The sequence below is a fragment of the Homalodisca vitripennis genome, chromosome 3, assembly GCF_021130785.1.
Source record: "Homalodisca vitripennis isolate AUS2020 chromosome 3, UT_GWSS_2.1, whole genome shotgun sequence".
In the NCBI taxonomy this organism is placed as follows: domain Eukaryota; kingdom Metazoa; phylum Arthropoda; class Insecta; order Hemiptera; family Cicadellidae; genus Homalodisca; species Homalodisca vitripennis.
In genome coordinates this window covers 114,345,491-114,364,114 of record NC_060209.1, presented here as the reverse complement: position 1 = coordinate 114,364,114, position 18,624 = coordinate 114,345,491, and the positions used below count along the sequence as shown (strand labels likewise).

General features: G+C 35.8%; 1 protein-coding gene across 1 annotated transcript in view; it reads right to left on the bottom strand.

The window, feature by feature from the left end:
- Window positions 1-365: 365 nt before the first annotated feature.
- LOC124357339 (transmembrane protein 151B-like) overlaps window positions 366-18,624 on the bottom strand; it is a 127,379-nt gene continuing 109,120 nt past the window's right edge. The window contains exons 3-7 of the mRNA XM_046809035.1: window positions 6,213-6,344; window positions 5,053-5,276; window positions 4,517-4,737; window positions 2,734-3,011; window positions 366-2,428 (exon numbers count right to left, since the gene is read on the bottom strand). Coding sequence (XP_046664991.1) covers window positions 1,727-2,428; window positions 2,734-3,011; window positions 4,517-4,737; window positions 5,053-5,276; window positions 6,213-6,344 — 1,557 coding nt within the window. The 3' untranslated portion in view covers window positions 366-1,726. The remainder of the gene's footprint in view (window positions 2,429-2,733; window positions 3,012-4,516; window positions 4,738-5,052; window positions 5,277-6,212; window positions 6,345-18,624) is intronic.

Here is an 18,624-nt window from a genome sequence, read left to right as displayed (position 1 = left end):
TCTTACAATAGTCAGCATTTTTTTAACAAATTACCTTTAGCATGGAGAGAGATTCCTACATTAAAGGCTTTCAAAAAAACTATTAAAGAATACATGCTTCAAACTGAAATTTATACTTTTGACGATTTTCGTCCGAATTCACCAGAAAATAATTAAGATGTGAAATATCATACCACCTAGTATTAGCTATATGTTACTTGTGTTGTAGTTAGTATTTTTTAAATTGTTATTTAGTATTTAGTGTTATTATTTCTTGACGAGCCTTATAACATTGTAATGTTCTATTGGGCTAATAAATCATTTCATTTCATTTCATTTCATGTATAGAAGCAAGTTAACATTAGTTTGGTTAATGAATAAGGTTAATGAACTGGCATAATGAAAAGTGATTATTTTCTTATAAAAATAAAATAAAATAAATCCAAAACTACTTAAACGATTTATGAAGTTGCAGTGTTACATTTACAGAATACATTGAAGGCATTTTGTTTAATTTGTTGCCTAGGGGTGGAACTAGGGTAGAAATACTGAAACCTATTTTGTGATTTTGAATGCCTCACTTACACCATCTATGGCGAAAAAATGAGCAAATATTATGTGAAAACAATTTTCTGTTCTCTTGAGTCCCACTTACAAAACAAAATATGATTTTTAAGTAAGTATTTACCAACATCTCATAACTGCTATTTTGATAAAACACAATCAATGGCACATGTATAAATAAGTAGTATTAATGCTTTTAAAACTTGAAGTTTTAACAGATAACTTTTATTTGCATCTTCAATTCCCATTTTATAGAAACTACTTAAGCTAGAAACACTTAAGATGGTGCATAGGTTATTTTTAATTTGTTTAGTTTTTTGCAATCTCAGAGTCACAGCCTTTTAGGACAGCAACTCCCTTAAGACAAAAATAGCATCACATTCTTTGATAATTACAGGAGGCTTTTTTGTTTTTGATGTAGACTCTTAGGCCTCCTTGTTCTGAAACCGAAATTGAAACTGAACATATGAGTTTAAGAAACATCACCATGAAGTACATCCTAAGCTAACATTTGTATAGTTTATATAAGAGGTATTAAACTTATTCTCAATGTAATGCTGTTTATGTCAATTTTTGATTACAGCTACAAAATTAAAAAAATAGAAATTAACTGTATACAATAAATTATTGAACAATCATAAAGCATTAAACAATGAATTCCGTTGTTCCTTACAATAATAAAATATAAGCTTTTCTTTAGCATGTTGTCAACATTTCAAATAGTTCTTTGAATCTTACACACTAAGTATAGTGATCATAGTTGTTTAAATAATAGTTTAGAAAACTTCACAGTTGAATGCCATATTTTAACATTTTAACAAAATTTCGATTGACTAAGTATTACTATATATGGTTCATTTGGGGTTGAGATAGTTATTAACATTTTTAACTTTATAAGAAATGTTTTGTATGATTTTGATTGTGTTACTTTTAAGTCTACAAATATGGGACAGAAGAAAAGGGAGGCTGTAAAAAATAATAAAAAGAAAGTAGCTTATTAATGAAAACCTTGACTCTATTAAAGGCCTATATGGAGTTGATTTGAGATGTTGAAAATATCTACATAACTAAAACACTGTTTATTCTTACAAGCTAGCTGAAGTGTGCTATACAGCATTGAAGCACTTGTTGCGATTGAAGGCTCATTCGTCTACAGCAGCAAAATACTGTAAGAAAAGTTGTGCTATAAGCTGGTTTCCATAGTTATGAGTGTACGTCCTCGACTCGCTGGAGGCGGAGTGATGCGTATCTCATTGTGCACTGAGATGGGGGAAGGTTCTCCGTAACACGATCGTCTCTGAGAAAAAAAGGACCTTCGACAAATCTCACCCCTATCTGTTAATGATCTTCGTAAGCGACTGAGGACAGGGAATCTTAGGGCTTCTTCGTAAGGCGGTGGTGCCTCCTCTGTGGGAGTCGTGGCTTCACGTCCTCTGAAAGGATCTGCCGGGCAGCCCTCGGCTAGAGGACTGGGATAATATAATACTACTCTGTTCTGCATGGAAGATTGTGACACATTGTCTTGGGAAGTGCTACGGTTGAAGTTGAGTATACTACCCCAGGAACGGCGGTTGCTGCCACGGCGCTGGTCACTGTTTGTGATGTTATTGTTGTTGTTTGCACGGATGCTGTAAGAGGAAGTTGTGACAGGAAGAGGTTGTGTTTGAGTATGCTCGTTGAGCAATAAGGCCTCGGAGTAACTGGGGACTAAAGCGGTGTTTTCCCGGATGCACCACTCCAGTTCACCACTGTCCACCGTACTGGCTCCCTGTGACCTTGTCAGGCTGATGTGGGTGGAAGAACGCTGAGGAAGGGAAACCACTGCTGTTGGTGTTGCTACATTACTGGAAGTTGTTTCATAGTTCACCCCAAACAGTTTGGTTACCTATAAACACAGATCATTTGATCAGCATGTTATTTGTGTGTTTTTTGAAGAATAATATAGAAATGGTCAAGTTACAATATTTATTCAACAATGTTTTGATAGACAGGGTTTTTACTTATACAATATAAATCTTATCATTTATGAATAATTAATTCTCTTAAATTTAAAAGTCACTTTTAGACTAAGATATTTTTAAAATGTCAAACTATAGAAGGTAAGATTTTATAATCAACAGATACGTTAAAATTTCAAGTTTGTTAAAGTTATGTAAACAAACATGAAAATGTTTTATCAACCAACAATACCTGGTAGTGAACGTAGGCAGTGTTGTACTCAAGTATGAGACGCAGCGGCCAAGAGAGTAGACAAAAGGAGCAGACCCAGAACACGACCCTGCTCGCGTACCAGGGCATCTTATCAGGATCAGCCAGTGCGATCACGTTCTCTTTAAACCCAGCAATGTTGGTGAGGTCCAGTCCCTCTCGCATCTCCATGTAGTCGTCATAACGCTCATGCTCGGAAAAGAAACGTGTTCGCTGCTCTTCAAATTCAGCTGCTGCCTCCACATTGGCAAAAGCAAAGCCTGAAAACAATGTTTCCAAACAGTGTTTCCAAATTAAATGTAAGGAACAAATATTTTTTGTTTTGTTAGATGATGGTTTGCTCACTGATGCCCTAAAATTATAACTAACCAAACATAATGTCAACTCTTAATTTGCCCAATTTTTCAATCATTCTGTATGGAATGAATTCAAAGTTAAATAGGTAATAATGAAGAGTTCAGTACACATATCAAATTGTTGTTAAATCTTTTTAATTATTTGATTTCTCTTTGCTTTTTGATAATACCCAGGATTCTAGTTTGATAAAAATCGATATAATAGGAGATATTGACTGACTATAGTCAACATATTGTTTACAGTTAAATACATTATGCCTTTTTTCACGAATATATACAGGAAGAGAAAACCACATCATATTTGATGTACAGTGTCAGCAGAATCAGTTGCTATTCATTGAACTCCACAAGAGGGATGCAGTGAGCTTGATGAATGATCACACAGGTATCAGTTTATCTGTGTGTGATAATTTACACAGTGCAATAAGAATGAGCTGGGGTTCTCTACACTCAAACTTTGACTGCGGCAGACGCCTTACGGCAGAGAGAGGGGATTGAGGATGGGCGGTCTCATTCAGTGTAGACCAGCAGTGAAGGTGTTACATTATTTGCTCATCTCAAAAGTTTCCAGTCTCATGTCAGTCATTAATTTTGTGTCTTCCACAATCATATTAGGATTATAATAAATAGGTTGCATATAATCAATAATACTAATGACATAATTTTTAGCTGTGTATTATTATTGCTGGCATTTTTGGTATTATGATTACAACATGTGGTTGCTCATCAGATTGACCAATTATTAGAATTTTAGAGGGTAGAAAAATGTGGTTTTGGGGTGACAGGAATATCCGATTAAATAGTCCTTCAAACTATAAAAAAATAATGGTGTTCCAAAAGTCAGACTCCCCTCAACCTTTGAATAGGTAAGAGTTCTTTTAGAAATATGTAAGAACACCACCTGATAAAATTTTTTATGAATTTTAAAACTACCTCCTAACTACCAAAATGGTGGTGGGTTGCTAAGAAGCGACTAAAAAATTTCACATTGTACGACCTATCAAGTGATGCTCAACTTGAAGATCTTAATGAGAGAAAAACAACAGCATGAAAAGAAATCAAAATTATGTTAAGTCTGCTCATCCTTCATTGTAAGAAAAAGGTAGTTTTGAAATTCAAATCTCTTCAGCTAATGTTATTACTTGTTCCCTAAGGCGATTTGAAAACTCTTAACCATTCTAAAGTGAACATGGGAGAAGTGTGAGGTTTTAGGACAGATGCAGTGTACCTAAATGTGAGAGTGATTTAAATAATAAATGGCTAGTATGCTGGCCCCAGTAGTCCTTTTTCTCTTTTCCATTCTTTCTTTTACTGTCATCCTTTTCTTTTTCATGTGTGTGATCGGCAACATAAATTAGATTTACAACCGTTTTTATCGTAATAAATAAATTAATTAAAAATCAAATTACCTTTACTGAAGCGTATTTTGGTGATCTGACCGTTTGCCTCATTTAAGATCAGTTTGCGAGAAATGTCTCTGACCCCACAGTAAGCAAAAACAAACGAAGTGCCGGCCGCGTGTGAGTTGACTCGCTCGTAGTAGACTTGCGTGGAAGTGTAGGCGTCACCGTTACGATACCGCGTCACTTGCCGCTTACGACGCACGTAGTGGTAGCAGACTGCCTTCCACCTGTACAAATATAGCCAACAACTAAGATCAAATATTTTGTTATGAGTACTATGTAGAAATATTATGAAGCAATTATCATACAACGTGTATCTGATCGTGTGCAACAAAACCTATATAACGTATTTCAGAGATATAAAAACAAAACTTTTTGTCATTGAAATTGTTCTAAAATCTAAAGCATAAACGTGTGGAATAAGTCCTAAAGGTTTGTTTTATCAGCTTATGTGTACTGCCTTTAACAAACCTATGTCTATTTGAAATAAAAGTGACATACAAAATATAAAATCGTAACTTTTAAAGTTTTACTCTTCATACCAGAGGATTGGAAGTGCGTCTCTCATCTGCTGAACACGGTCGAGCACGGAGGTGACGTCTACAAGACAGCCCAGTTCTACGCGGGCCGTGCAATGCCAACACTCCACCAGGTAGAGTAGGTACAACATGCACATGAAGGCGATGGGGATGTAGATGTATCCCTCGTCGCACGGCGACATCTGTCTGTCTCGCTTGATCGGGTACAGTGACAGATTTATCACCACCTGCACAAATTAGATGCGGAGTATAGAACTAAATAGACAAAGAAAATGCATACAATTTACGTTTATATAAATTACGTGCAATATAATCTGTTTAAACAACGATCTTACAGAATTTTTATTCTGTTTTCTAGCAAGCCACAGACAAATCTAAATGTACTTGGAAATGTTCTAAAATTAATAACAAAAATATAATGATCTCAACAGTTATGCACTTATGGATAAGAGTATATTTGAAATGTATCTCTTTGTAGGATCTTGCTTGTCTCTTTGTTGCTATTGTGCAATTGCCTCAACTAATCACATATATTTACATCTATGCGTGTAACACTAAATAAAGCCATTTCACTAGTTTAGATAACCTATATACTCCCACGTTACGTAGTAGATAAACCGCATTCCAAAACATCAATAGTAGGCTATACGCTAATTGTAGATTTTTATTACATTCTGCAATAACATTATCGATCCAAACACTTCATATACAGTCTTGTATCAATAATATTTCTGTAGCCTGGATTGACTGAAAGTAATATGTATATGCCAAAGAAAGCGAGATAGACATATAAAATATAAACATAAAAAAATAGATCATTGTGATTAGAACAAATTGTATGAAATTTAACACAACGTTGGTAGTGAAGTGTCGCATATTATTTAGAGACATTTAATTTAGATTAGTTATTGAAAAATCAAGCAAACGAGAAAATTATATTCACTTTAGCGTATTCTCTGTACTGTATATACGAAGTATATAAATGCTTAAATGCGTAAAAATGTAAGGGGAGCACATATGTGCTATATTATTCTCCTCCACATCATGACTTCCAGTAAATCGACTACTAGACTCATTACCAGGATTATATCTATAAACATTAAACATTAAGCCGAGGGAAAAATTTCACTCTATAATTTTAAGAAGATAACTGATTATCTCACCTTGGTAACTTGAGTGAGGCGACACCAGGTGACAGCACCGAGACAACCGAAGATGAGCGAGGTCAGAATAAAGCACTTCCAGTTGTTCTCGCGCTGCAGAGTGCCGCAGATCGTCTGCTCGATCGGGTATTGCTGCAAATCAGAGAGTTGTTACTATAGTAACTTACATTAGACGACATGAGAATAAAGCACCGAGGCAACCGAAGGTGAGCGAGGTCAGAATAAAGCACTTCCAGTTGTTCTCGGGCTGCAGAGAGCCGCAGATCGTCTGCTCTATCGGGTATTGCTGCACATCAGAGAGTTATTACTATAGTGACTTACATTAGACGACATGAGACTAAAGCACCGAGGCAACCGAAGATGAGCGAGGTCAGAATAAAGCACTTTCAGTTGTTCTCGGGCTGCAGAGAGCCGCAGACCGTCTGCTCTATCGGGTATTGCTGCACATCAGAGAGTTATTACTAAGGTGACTTACATTAGACGACATGAGACTAAAGCACCGAGGCAACCGAAGATGAGCGAGGTCAGAATAAAGCACTTTCAGTTGTTCTCGGGCTGCAGAGAGCCGCAGACCGTCTGCTCTATCGGTTATTGCTGCACATCAGAGAGTTATTACTATAGTGACTTACATTAGACGACATGAGACTAAAGCACCGAGGCAACCGAAGATGAGCGAGGTCAGAATAAAGCACTTCCAGTTGTTCTCGGGCTGCAGAGAGCCGCAGATCGTCTATCAGGGATTGCTGCACATCAGATAAATATTACCTTTGTGACTTGAAGAAGACGATAAGAGCAAATCCAGTAAATGTCGCACTGCTGTAGAGTAATCGTCTGCTGTATATAGGCTAATACTTCTGCACACCAACACACGAGTTAGTGTTATCACCTTGGCAACTCGGCTGAATGAATAACAGGTAAATATCACTTAAGCAACCGTAAATTGAGAGTTCATAATGAATTACTATTAGTTATTGTCGTGTCGCCGAGAGTTCTGTACTACTTGATATATCGGATATTGCTGGTTCACAAAATAGCCTATAGTTATCACCGCAGTTTGTAGTTTTTTGGAGTCGGAAACATGAGTAGTAGCAGCTAATTGCCAAGTACTAATTATACCCTTCTAAAGTTGTGTAATTATTCGTCCATCCGCTTGGGGGATCCGATAACTCCCTTGATAGGAATGTCCCAGACACTTGATATTTAGTACGTAGGTTCCGCTTGGTAAAAGAAATACTCTAACCTCTATTAACGTTTCATTGACATGTCGAAGAGTTGTCTGTCCGTATGTCTGTCCTCACATACGGTAACTCTGTGCGGTAACTCTTGTTAGAAAGTTCCTAGATACTTGAAATTTGATGCACAAGTTCAGCTTGGTTCAAGGAAGAACTCTATTAATTTTGGGATGAAAGGACAAAGGGCAGTCGGTCATTCTGTCTGTCTGTACAGTAACTCTTTTGTTACGATCTGTCAGTCCTTCGATACTCCGTTGTATCGCTTTATTCTTTGGTGGCTGTGTGTCTCTCAAGGAATATTAAATCGATGCTATAAAACCTCGTAGCCAGTGGGCGTATTTACCAGCACAGTATAACATTATTCTAAGCACAAATACGCCAGCTGTTAATAACCACTGTCGCAATGTTGGTTACAGTGCAAATAATGCGGATTGAGTGAGAATATTAAGGGACTAATAGCTCTTGTTCACAAAACAGGTTAATTACTATTCGAATATAACAAAGGTGAATTAATGTTAAGTTTTAGATGCACAGTAGAAGCGAGGTACGGTAAAATCAGTTTTGTTTGTGTTGGCTGATACTCCCAGAGTTTGTAAGAGTGCTCGCTGTGATTTGTAACTCGGTCAAGCACCTTTATAAAGAGTGTTCATTTGAAAATCTTTCTCGTATTCCAGAGAGCACGGGTAGTAGTTGTTTAACCTATGATTTCTTTAACAAAATCTGTGAATTATTTTCGAACATGTTGTGAATTTTATTAGTAATTTCCCAATTCTGATTGGTTATTCAACTCACCATCATAGTAATAGTCCGGGAGGTGGTAGAAAACGTTCTAAACGGGGTTTCAAAATTGTACATATACAAATAGTTTGTTTAGAACTTGTTTTCTTCATCCTAGGAATTCACCTTCCTGTCACGATCAATTATCTTTCTAGGGTTAGTTTAGTGTATTGTCAGTAAAATGGTAGATACTGAGCTAGTTTTTATTTTAACAGAAAATACAATAAGATTTCGTTATCTCCAATCGCTAAATGTTGAAATAGAGCACTACGTTTCAAGGATTGAAACCTTCTTCAGGCATAAAAAATGTAGTCTAATTTTATGTGTGTGCTTAATCTTATGCCTAAAGGTTTTATATTTTGTGTCACGTTTATAGATTTCAGAGTTTGGACGGGAAATAGAATCGCAAAGCAATAATGCAGACACAAACTGCAATTTATCCGAAGGTCGGAAAAACAATTGACGGGGAAGTGAGAACGTTTTGCACTGATGAGAGATGCGATACTGATTTTTACATACAATTATATATATATATATATATATATATATATATATATATATATATATATATATATTATATATAATATATATGAACTAACCAACTGAATTGAACTAAACACTGAAATATGATAACACACCTGAAAGGGATTATACACAGTATTGTATAAAGTTTACAGCTATCCATACTTTCTAAGAATGACAATTATCTCAGGAGGCTTGATATGATGTTTAAAAATGATATGTCCATGACGTCCCTGTCATTCAGTAAAAGATTACGGTCAAAGCCGTGGGTCACAGCTAGTAAGTACTACATTCAGAGTCGAGACTAAAGATTTAGTGGTTAACATTGAGAAGTACCGTACTGACTTATTTACACAGAAATATTTCTTTACTATTATCACAAGTGGTTTGAGCAATGAATTCAAAAGTAAATTCACGTTATTTTATTAAGTGATGAACTAGTATTTTTTTAGTTAGGTCAGAAATATTTATAAAACATTCTATAGTAGAAAAGATAAAAATTCAAACGTTGCAATGAATTGATTATTTTCTACTTTTAATGTCATTATATATGAATGACGTTAGTTTCTCCTCTACTCCTGCTATTGCGTCATTCAAATAGCCTGTATTAGATGTACGGTGTGGACAAAGTTGGATGTACATCATCTGCTTGTTACTAACACAACTGTATCTCAAGATGATGGAGGGTGAATAGCGCACGTCACCGCTACAGTGCGGTTCACGTGTCTCCACAGTATTATTGGTGTATTGTTGTATAAACAATGCTTACTTGTTTGTTCCTCGTGTGCTTATGTCGCATTAACCTTGCTTGTATTAGATGTACGGTGTAGACAAGGTTGGCTGTATATAATCTGATTGTTTGCTTGTTACTAACACGACTGTACCTCAAGATTATGGAGGATGAATAGAGCACGTCAGCGCTACAATGCGGTTCACGTGTCTCCACAGTATTGTTGGTGTATTGTTGTATAAACAATGCTTACTTGTTTGTTCCTCGTGTGCTTATGTCGCATTAACCTTGCTTGTATTAGGTGTACGGTGTAGACAAGGTTGACTGTATATAATCTGCTTGTTTGCTTGTTACTAACACAACTGTACCTCAAGATGATGGAGGATGAATAGAGCACGTCAGCGCTACAATGCGGTGTCTCCACAGTATTGTTGTATAAACAATGCTTACTTGTTTGTTCCTCGTGTGCTTATGTCGCATTAACCTTGCTTATATTAGATGTACGGTGTAGACAAGGTTGGCTGTATATCATCTGCTTGTTTGCTTGTTACTAACACAACTGTACCTCAAGATGATGGAGGATGAATAGAGCACGTCAGCGCTACAATGCGCACAATGCGGTGTCTCCACAGTATTGTTGTATAAACAATGCTTACTTGTTTGTTCCTCGTGTGCTTATGTCGCATTAACCTTGCTTGTATTAGATGTACGGTGTAGACAAGGTTGGCTGTATATCATCTGCTTGTTTGCTTGTTATTAACACAACTGTACCTCAAGATGATAGAGGATGAATAGAGCACGTCAGCGCTACAATGCGGTGTCTCCACAGTATTGTTGTATAAACAATGCTTACTTGTTTGTTCCTCGTGTGCTTATGTCGCATTAACCTTGCTTATATTAGATGTACGGTGTAGACAAGGTTGGCTGTATATCATCTGCTTGTTTGCTTGTTACTAACACAACTGTACCTCAAGATGATGGAGGATGAATAGAGCACGTCAGCGCTACAATGCGGTGTCTCCACAGTATTGTTGTATAAACAATGCTTACTTGTTTGTTCCTCGTGTGCTTATGTCGCATTAACCTTGCTTATATTAGATGTACGGTGTAGACAAGGTTGGCTGTATATCATCTGCTTGTTTGCTTGTTATTAACACAACTGTACCTCAAGATGATAGAGGATGAATAGAGCACGTCAGCGCTACAATGCGGTGTCTCCACAGTATTGTTGTATAAACAATGCTTACTTGTTTGTTCCTCGTGTGCTTATGTCGCATTAACCTTGCTTATATTAGATGTACGGTGTAGACAAGGTTGGCTGTATATCATCTGCTTGTTTGCTTGTTACTAACACAACTGTACCTCAAGATGATGGAGGATGAATAGAGCACGTCAGCGCTACAATGCGGTGTCTCCACAGTATTGTTGTATAAACAATGCTTACTTGTTTGTTCCTCGTGTGCTTATGTCGCATTAACCTTGCTTATATTAGATGTACGGTGTAGACAAGGTTGGCTGTATATCATCTGCTTGTTTGCTTGTTATTAACACAACTGTACCTCAAGATGATAGAGGATGAATAGAGCACGTCAGCGCTACAATGCGGTGTCTCCACAGTATTGTTGTATAAACAATGCTTACTTGTTTGTTCCTCGTGTGCTTATGTCGCATTAACCTTGCTTGTATTAGATGTACGGTGTAGACAAGGTTGGCTGTATATCATCTGCTTGTTTGCTTGTTATTAACACAACTGTACCTCAAGATGATAGAGGATGAATAGAGCACGTCAGCGCTACAATGCGGTGTCTCCATAGTATTGTTGTATAAACAATGCTTACTTGTTTGTTCCTCGTGTGCTTATGTCGCATTAACCTTGCTTATATTAGATGTACGGTGTAGACAAGGTTGGCTGTATATCATCTGCTTGTTTGCTTGTTACTAACACAACTGTACCTCAAGATGATGGAGGATGAATAGAGCACGTCAGCGCTACAATGCGGTGTCTCCACAGTATTGTTGTATAAACAATGCTTACTTGTTTGTTCCTCGTGTGCTTATGTCGCATTAACCTTGCTTATATTAGATGTACGGTGTAGACAAGGTTGGCTGTATATCATCTGCTTGTTTGCTTGTTATTAACACAACTGTACCTCAAGATGATAGAGGATGAATAGAGCACGTCAGCGCTACAATGCGGTGTCTCCACAGTATTGTTGTATAAACAATGCTTACTTGTTTGTTCCTCGTGTGCTTATGTCGCATTAACCTTGCTTGTATTAGATGTACGGTGTAGACAAGGTTGGCTGTATATCATCTGCTTGTTTGCTTGTTATTAACACAACTGTACCTCAAGATGATAGAGGATGAATAGAGCACGTCAGTGCTACAATGCGGTGTCTCCACAGTATTGTTGTATAAACAATGCTTACTTGTTTGTTCCTCGTGTGCTTATGTCGCATTAACCTTGCTTGTATTAGATGTACGGTGTAGACAAGGTTGGCTGTATATCATCTGCTTGTTTGCTTGTTATTAACACGACTGTATCTCAAGATGATGGAGGATGAATAGAGCACGTCAGCGCTACAATGCGGTGTCTCCACAGTATTGTTGTATAAACAATGTTTACTTGTTTGTTCCTCGTGTGCTTATGTCGCATTAACCTTGCTTGTATTAGATGTACGGTGTAGACAAGGTTGGCTGTATGTCATCTGCTTGTTTGCTTGTTACTAACACAACTGTACCTCAAGATGATAGAGGATGAATAGAGCACGTCAGCGCTACAATGCGGTTCACGTGTCTCCACAGTATTGTTGGTGTATTGTTGTATAAACAATGCTTACTTGTTTGTTCCTCTTATGCTTATGTCGTCTTTGAATTTTCTATACAGTACACATGTGCTAAATGAAACTTGTTTATAATAAATTAATTGTATTGATAAACATTGACCTATGAAACTTATGTAGGAGAGCTGGATTAGAAAGATAACCTTCCATTTATCTGGTACTATTGTATAAAGTCAATTCCGAATTGTCATTGAGGTGAACATATCTTAGATTTTCAATTTGTGGATTGATCCCTGTTATATTATATCATGTATGGTTAATCACTATAAAAATAATTATAAATTAATATAATGAATTCAGCTTTTTGTAGAATTTGCATTCTTATAAGAAAATGTTCACGGTGAAAATTAACTATTTAAGATCGTTTATGTTTCACCCAAGCTGGAAGGATTAAAATGGCAAAATCCTTGTTACTTAAACACTTTGTGATTTACATATAAATATATGCTTACACGAGTTTATTTACAAACATTACAGTTATATGATTGTCTATTCGTTTGGGCAAATGTTTTCTTATTGAAAATTGAAAACTTTTAAACTTAAATAGTTCAATAACAGATAAATTAGAATTGGATGCTCCAAGCTGCGATGTGTGATGATCAAGCACCCTTTCATTTTAAAATAAGCACAGTTTTAATACGGGAAAAGGCTTTAGATAAGTCCAACCAGCTGGTCCTACACCACAGACCAAAAACCCTCGGAATATGCATTATTATATTGAGGCAGTTACAAAAGCATACCGATATATTCTTATAATATAACAGCACTGGCTTATAAAGTGATAGACGAACTTTCTTAAAATACTTCATTATTTGAGTAACACTGTTAAAGATGTGACAGTGAAGCATTAGTGCGTACATAACTGTTTCCAGTACGGAAGCTTATGCTAAAGGGATATTAAAGTTAGTACTAAAGGATACAATTTTATGGGTAGGCCTACCAAAGTCGGTAGTAATATTTTTTGTGAATTTTTTAATGGTTTTAAATGCATTTATGGATTTTGTCATTTCAAAGGCTCATTCTCGAAAGATCTTCACTACATGTTCTACTGCACCAGACCCGTGATATAGCTATCACTGGCTGGAATTCAATGTCGTTTGTGTCTCAAAAACATATACGAGTACCTTCGAAGCGTAAATGATCTTAAGATGTATTTTAATGCCTCATTCTTGCACTGCAATAAAATGGTGTTAAAATGTGAGTATTTCGATAGAACAGAACAGTTTTTGATAACGTAAGAATTTAGCATTGAAGTTGTGTAAGGATTAAATAATTAAGAAAATAGGTTAAAATATGAATGAATATTGTTTATTTACATGAACAAATTCCAGAAACGGAATTATAAATATGTATAATGATGCAAGAGGATTAAGGAATACAGCGGATATTCTTTCTAGAATCGCTAACAAAATGTATACTCTTCATTTTGATTAACCCCTCTACCTTTAAATTTATTGTTACATAATCAACTACTATCTTAAGGAACAAAGAATGAAACTAATTAATTGTTAGTATAATACAGAATTTTAAATATAGATATCTACCAAAATTGGTTTAAGCGTGGAGAAGTAAGATAATACACATGTGTGTATGAAAACTCTGTGAACATTTGTTAACACTAAATTTCGATGATTGAAATCCACCCCCTTCTTCAGGTGTGCACAAGGCAGTAAGACATATGCCAATTTGGCGCTTACAAGTAGAGAGTTAATTAATAACAACACATCAAAGGCTTCACGATCTAGGATAAATGAGTGATTCGTTTAGGTAACATATATGGTTCTAGAGGTAAGAATGAAGACATCACCTGACTTCGTGACCACGTCAATGAAAATATAGAGATGTGGGAGCACTGGAGTAGAAGGCAATAGCGCGGGAGATATGGAATATCGGCAGTATTGCTTTCCTTTCACTGCTGGCCCTCCCAGACAACTTTGTAAATATAGATTAAACCCGGAACATACCTTATCGAATTTTCATCTGACTGCTTTGCACAATTTGAATTCTTGGTACGTTTGTGTCTATGTCGTATAGTAATAGACAATGAAGAATTAATTATTAACGGCTAATATTTAACTGAATATTTTACTTCAAATTTGTAATTTTGTACCATGTATTGTTTTACATCCTGCAGTGAGGGTTCTAGAAATGAAAAATTGTCATATTTTAGTTTCAAACGATTTTATTGTTATTAACTATGTAGTTAAAAGAAATGGGGTTAAAAATAACTTTAGTTAATAATTAGTTAAGTAACTAACATAACTTATACATTTTAAAGTATTACTTTTCGCATATTGTAATGCAGCTATAATGATTGTTTTCCGTGCAAGTGGCTTTGAATAGAAAATATTCCTTAGCTCAATTACGACATCTCATCACTAACAATATTCGTTTGTAATAAATCTAAAGCCTACGTTTCTTCAAGTTTGAAAATATAAATATTTCATATTGGTTTTTTGTTCAGTTTGAAAAACTTATACATGGAGAATAACCATAAAGTTTTTTTTAAATACTGCTTCAAAGAAATTGTAATGTATATGAAATGTCGTTTAATTCATTTCAAGCTAATTTGTTAAAAAGATTAAATAGTTCGTTTCTAATTCGAAAATAATTGAGAACTTAGTGACTCAAGATTCCATTGTAGTTACTTTTAAACTATTTCGATTTATGACAAAATACAAACCATAGGAACTGATGATTCAAAATATTTCTCGCTTAGTCATTGGCACTATAGCTCTTGAAGAACTCTGGCCTCTGACATAAATTTCATCACTCAACTCGGTCAGAAGCAGTTCTTCTCCATTGTCTCACTCCCATCTTCCTCAAATAATTTTCATTGTGGTCCTACTATATCGCCCATAATCGACTTCTCTTCCTTCTCTCATTTGCATTGTTTAAGAAAACTTTCTTTAAAGCGTGGTCATCTATGTGACACAAAACTCTCTCCTTTTTCAAAATAAAAAATTTCAAAGTATATAATAATTTCAAGACCAACTGTGATATATGGAAAGGAAGCACAATAATATGAGATTGAAAGAATAGCAAAATTACTTATATAGCATAGGGACATAGGGATATTACGATAATTTGTCTTAATGACTCCATAAATCATGCATTAAATGTATTACTCTCTCTCTCTCTCTCTCTCTCTCTCTCTCTCTCTCTCTCTCTCTCTCTATATATATATATATATACAGGGTGAGTTTTTTAAAGTGATCCAATAGCTAACTTTTTAATTACATGACTTAGCACCACACTTTAAAATTTGGAACTTGCTCAATTTTAAGTTTTACTCAGGAATACACTTTCATATTTTTTGAAGATGGCCGCCATTTTCCAATATGGTGGCCAACTTTAAAATCTTTTTATGGAAACCTCCTCATCTTAGCGAAATTCTCCGTTATCAGGAGGAGGTCGCCCTGCGCAACACACGCCATGACAAAATACTCCGGGGTCACATTGGAAGTTAGTCGAGGAAGTTTTTCTTTCTTCTAACCAAAAGTTTACAATAGCCTACCAAAAGAATTACTGCACTGCCAATTTTAAATCCAAAATTATATAATCATTCAAAAGTAACTGGTAGTGAATTTTTTTATCGAGATTGTAATTAGGATAAGCTAGGGTTAGTATGACGAGTGTTTGTTTGTAAAACAGTTTTTGACTGAGATATGCCCAAAAATCCAAGAACAATTTCATTGATTTATCATGGTAATACGGACAGATGTAATCGGAACCTCTTTCAATACCTAATTCAAAAAGGGTTACGATTCCTCAAGGTGGGCAGTTTCCTGCGGCCTAGTGGTTGTGATTCGAATTGTGAGATTATAATTGCTCCCATTCTTAATTTCTAAGGTTTCCTGTACTATACCAATTATAATATTAATTTGTGTTTATTTATTTATATTTAAACGTAATTTAAAATCATTTACATACTCATTGCGTGACCTTTGTGGCGAAATTTAAGGAAAAAGAGCATAAAAAATCAAGCTGAAAATGATTACAAATACAAAATATGTACCATGTTAAGTAGAGGATAAAACCCGTACAATACAAATATAGGCTAGTGAAGAGAAGAACCCATTGTAACTGCAACAGAGAGTTCGAGTGAAAATGTGTGAACCTAAATAGGCACTCTTGAGAGTTTTTCCATATCTCTAATGGTTCAGGAGCTACGTGGACTGGAAGTTTTCATAATTTTTTCCAATATGGCGCCCAACTTTAAAAATGTTTTAAAGGTTCACACACATTTTCACTCGAACTCTCTGTTGCAGTTACAATGGGTTCTTCTCTTCACTAGCCTATATTTGTATTGTACGGGTTTTATCCTCTACTTAACATGGTACATATTTTGTATTTGTAATCATTTTCAGCTTGATTTTTTATGCTCTTTTTCCTCAAATTTCGCCACAAAGGTCACGCAATGAGTATGTAAATGATTTTAAATTACGTTTAAATATAAATAAATAAACACAAATTAATATTATAATTGGTATAGTACAGGAAACCTTAGAAATTAAGAATGGAGCAATTATAACCTCACAATTCGAATCACAACCACTAGGCCGCAGGAAACTGCCCACCTTGAGGAATCGTAACCCTTTTTGAATTAGGTATTGAAAGAGGTTCCGATTACATCTGTCCGTATTACCATGATAAATCAATGAAATTGTTCTTGGATTTTTGGGCATATCTCAGTCAAAAACTGTTTTACAAACAAACACTCGTCATACTAACCCTAGCTTATCCTAATTACAATCTCGATAAAAAATTCACTACCAGTTACTTTTGAATGAGTATATAATTTTGGATTTAAAATTGGCAGTGCAGTAATTCTTTTGGTAGGCTATTGTAAACTTTTGGTTAGAAGAAAGAAAAACTTCCTCGACTAACTTCCAATGTGACCCCGGAGTATTTTGTCATGGCGTGTGTTGCGCAGGGCGACCTCCTCCTGATAACGGAGAATTTCGCTAAGATGAGGAGGTTCCTCTAGTTGCAAACACCTTATGCACAGTTGAACATGACTGTATACTCCATACGGGTTCCATAGGAAAGAGATTAGCGGCATCCCGAAAGCAGGTCACATGATCATATCTTCCCAGGCGGTACATATGCAGAATAGTGGTGTTCTGTATTTTCTGTATAATATCAGCGTTTCCCCCTTGAAGTTATATTACGGTACGCAGGATAATAGAAGTAAACATCTGGAAGAATAAACGATTATACAAGGTGAAGCTTGGCGGACTCCGGAAGTAGTTTCCTGACCCTATACAGGCTATTCCACCAATTTTCTACGGTGTAGGTGATATAATCAGAAAGAGCGAGGGCGTCATGCAGTACCACATCTTAGGTTTTTATCTTAGGTCTTTATCTTGATGAACATGGATAACTCCACTGTATCAGCCACCACTCTCCCGTCTCTCTCATTTTGGTCCTGTAAAAGGTCGATAAGTGCAAAATGCAGGACGTGCACTTGCTTCCTTAGACCGTTGTCGACTAACCATTCACAGATTTGATGCAGATCGTATTTCAACGGCAGCCTTCATTGCTTCCGACTTATAGGCTAAGTGCCGTTGACAGTCATCTGCATATTGGTGGACTTTGCAGTTCTTCACACTAATGGGAAGGTCAGCTGCATGCAGGTTGAAAAGACTGGGCCCTAGAAAACTCCCCTGAGGAACACCGAACAGTTCGATAGCAGCTTCTGAAGTGACAACGCCTAATTTCATGACATGGCGCCTGATTTTCAGATAGGAGTTCATCTAAGCAATCGGGATCACATTGAATATATAATTTTTCATCTTAGCTATTATCATCATGTCGAAGGTCTTGAAATAATCTAGAGTATCCAGTGTGTTGTATTTTCTGTTATCTTTGGTATCATACAGTGATCCCGTTCTGAGATTTGGGAAAAAATAATTGGATAAAGTAGCAAAAAGGATAAACTCACGTTAAATTATAATACTGCATCGCTTATGGTGGCCGACACCTTAGGAATTAATTCATATAAATAATCGAGTGAGTAAATAATCTTTTTGGCCGTCTATAGGGAAATAAAATGTAAATAAAATACATAAATACTTTTTAGTGGTATTTCTGAAACAATTCAATATTAACATGAATATTTATACTCGTTATAAATATTTCTTATTTCTAAGGGGACTTGAATCAGAAAAATAGTTGAAACGTAAAAGGTCATAATGTCAGGTGATAATTATAAAGTTTTCGCTGTTCAGGACTGGTTCCATAATAAGAGTAATGATTGCAAATCCTACCTTTTGCAGTAAAGCCTGAACATCGTGACCAGAATG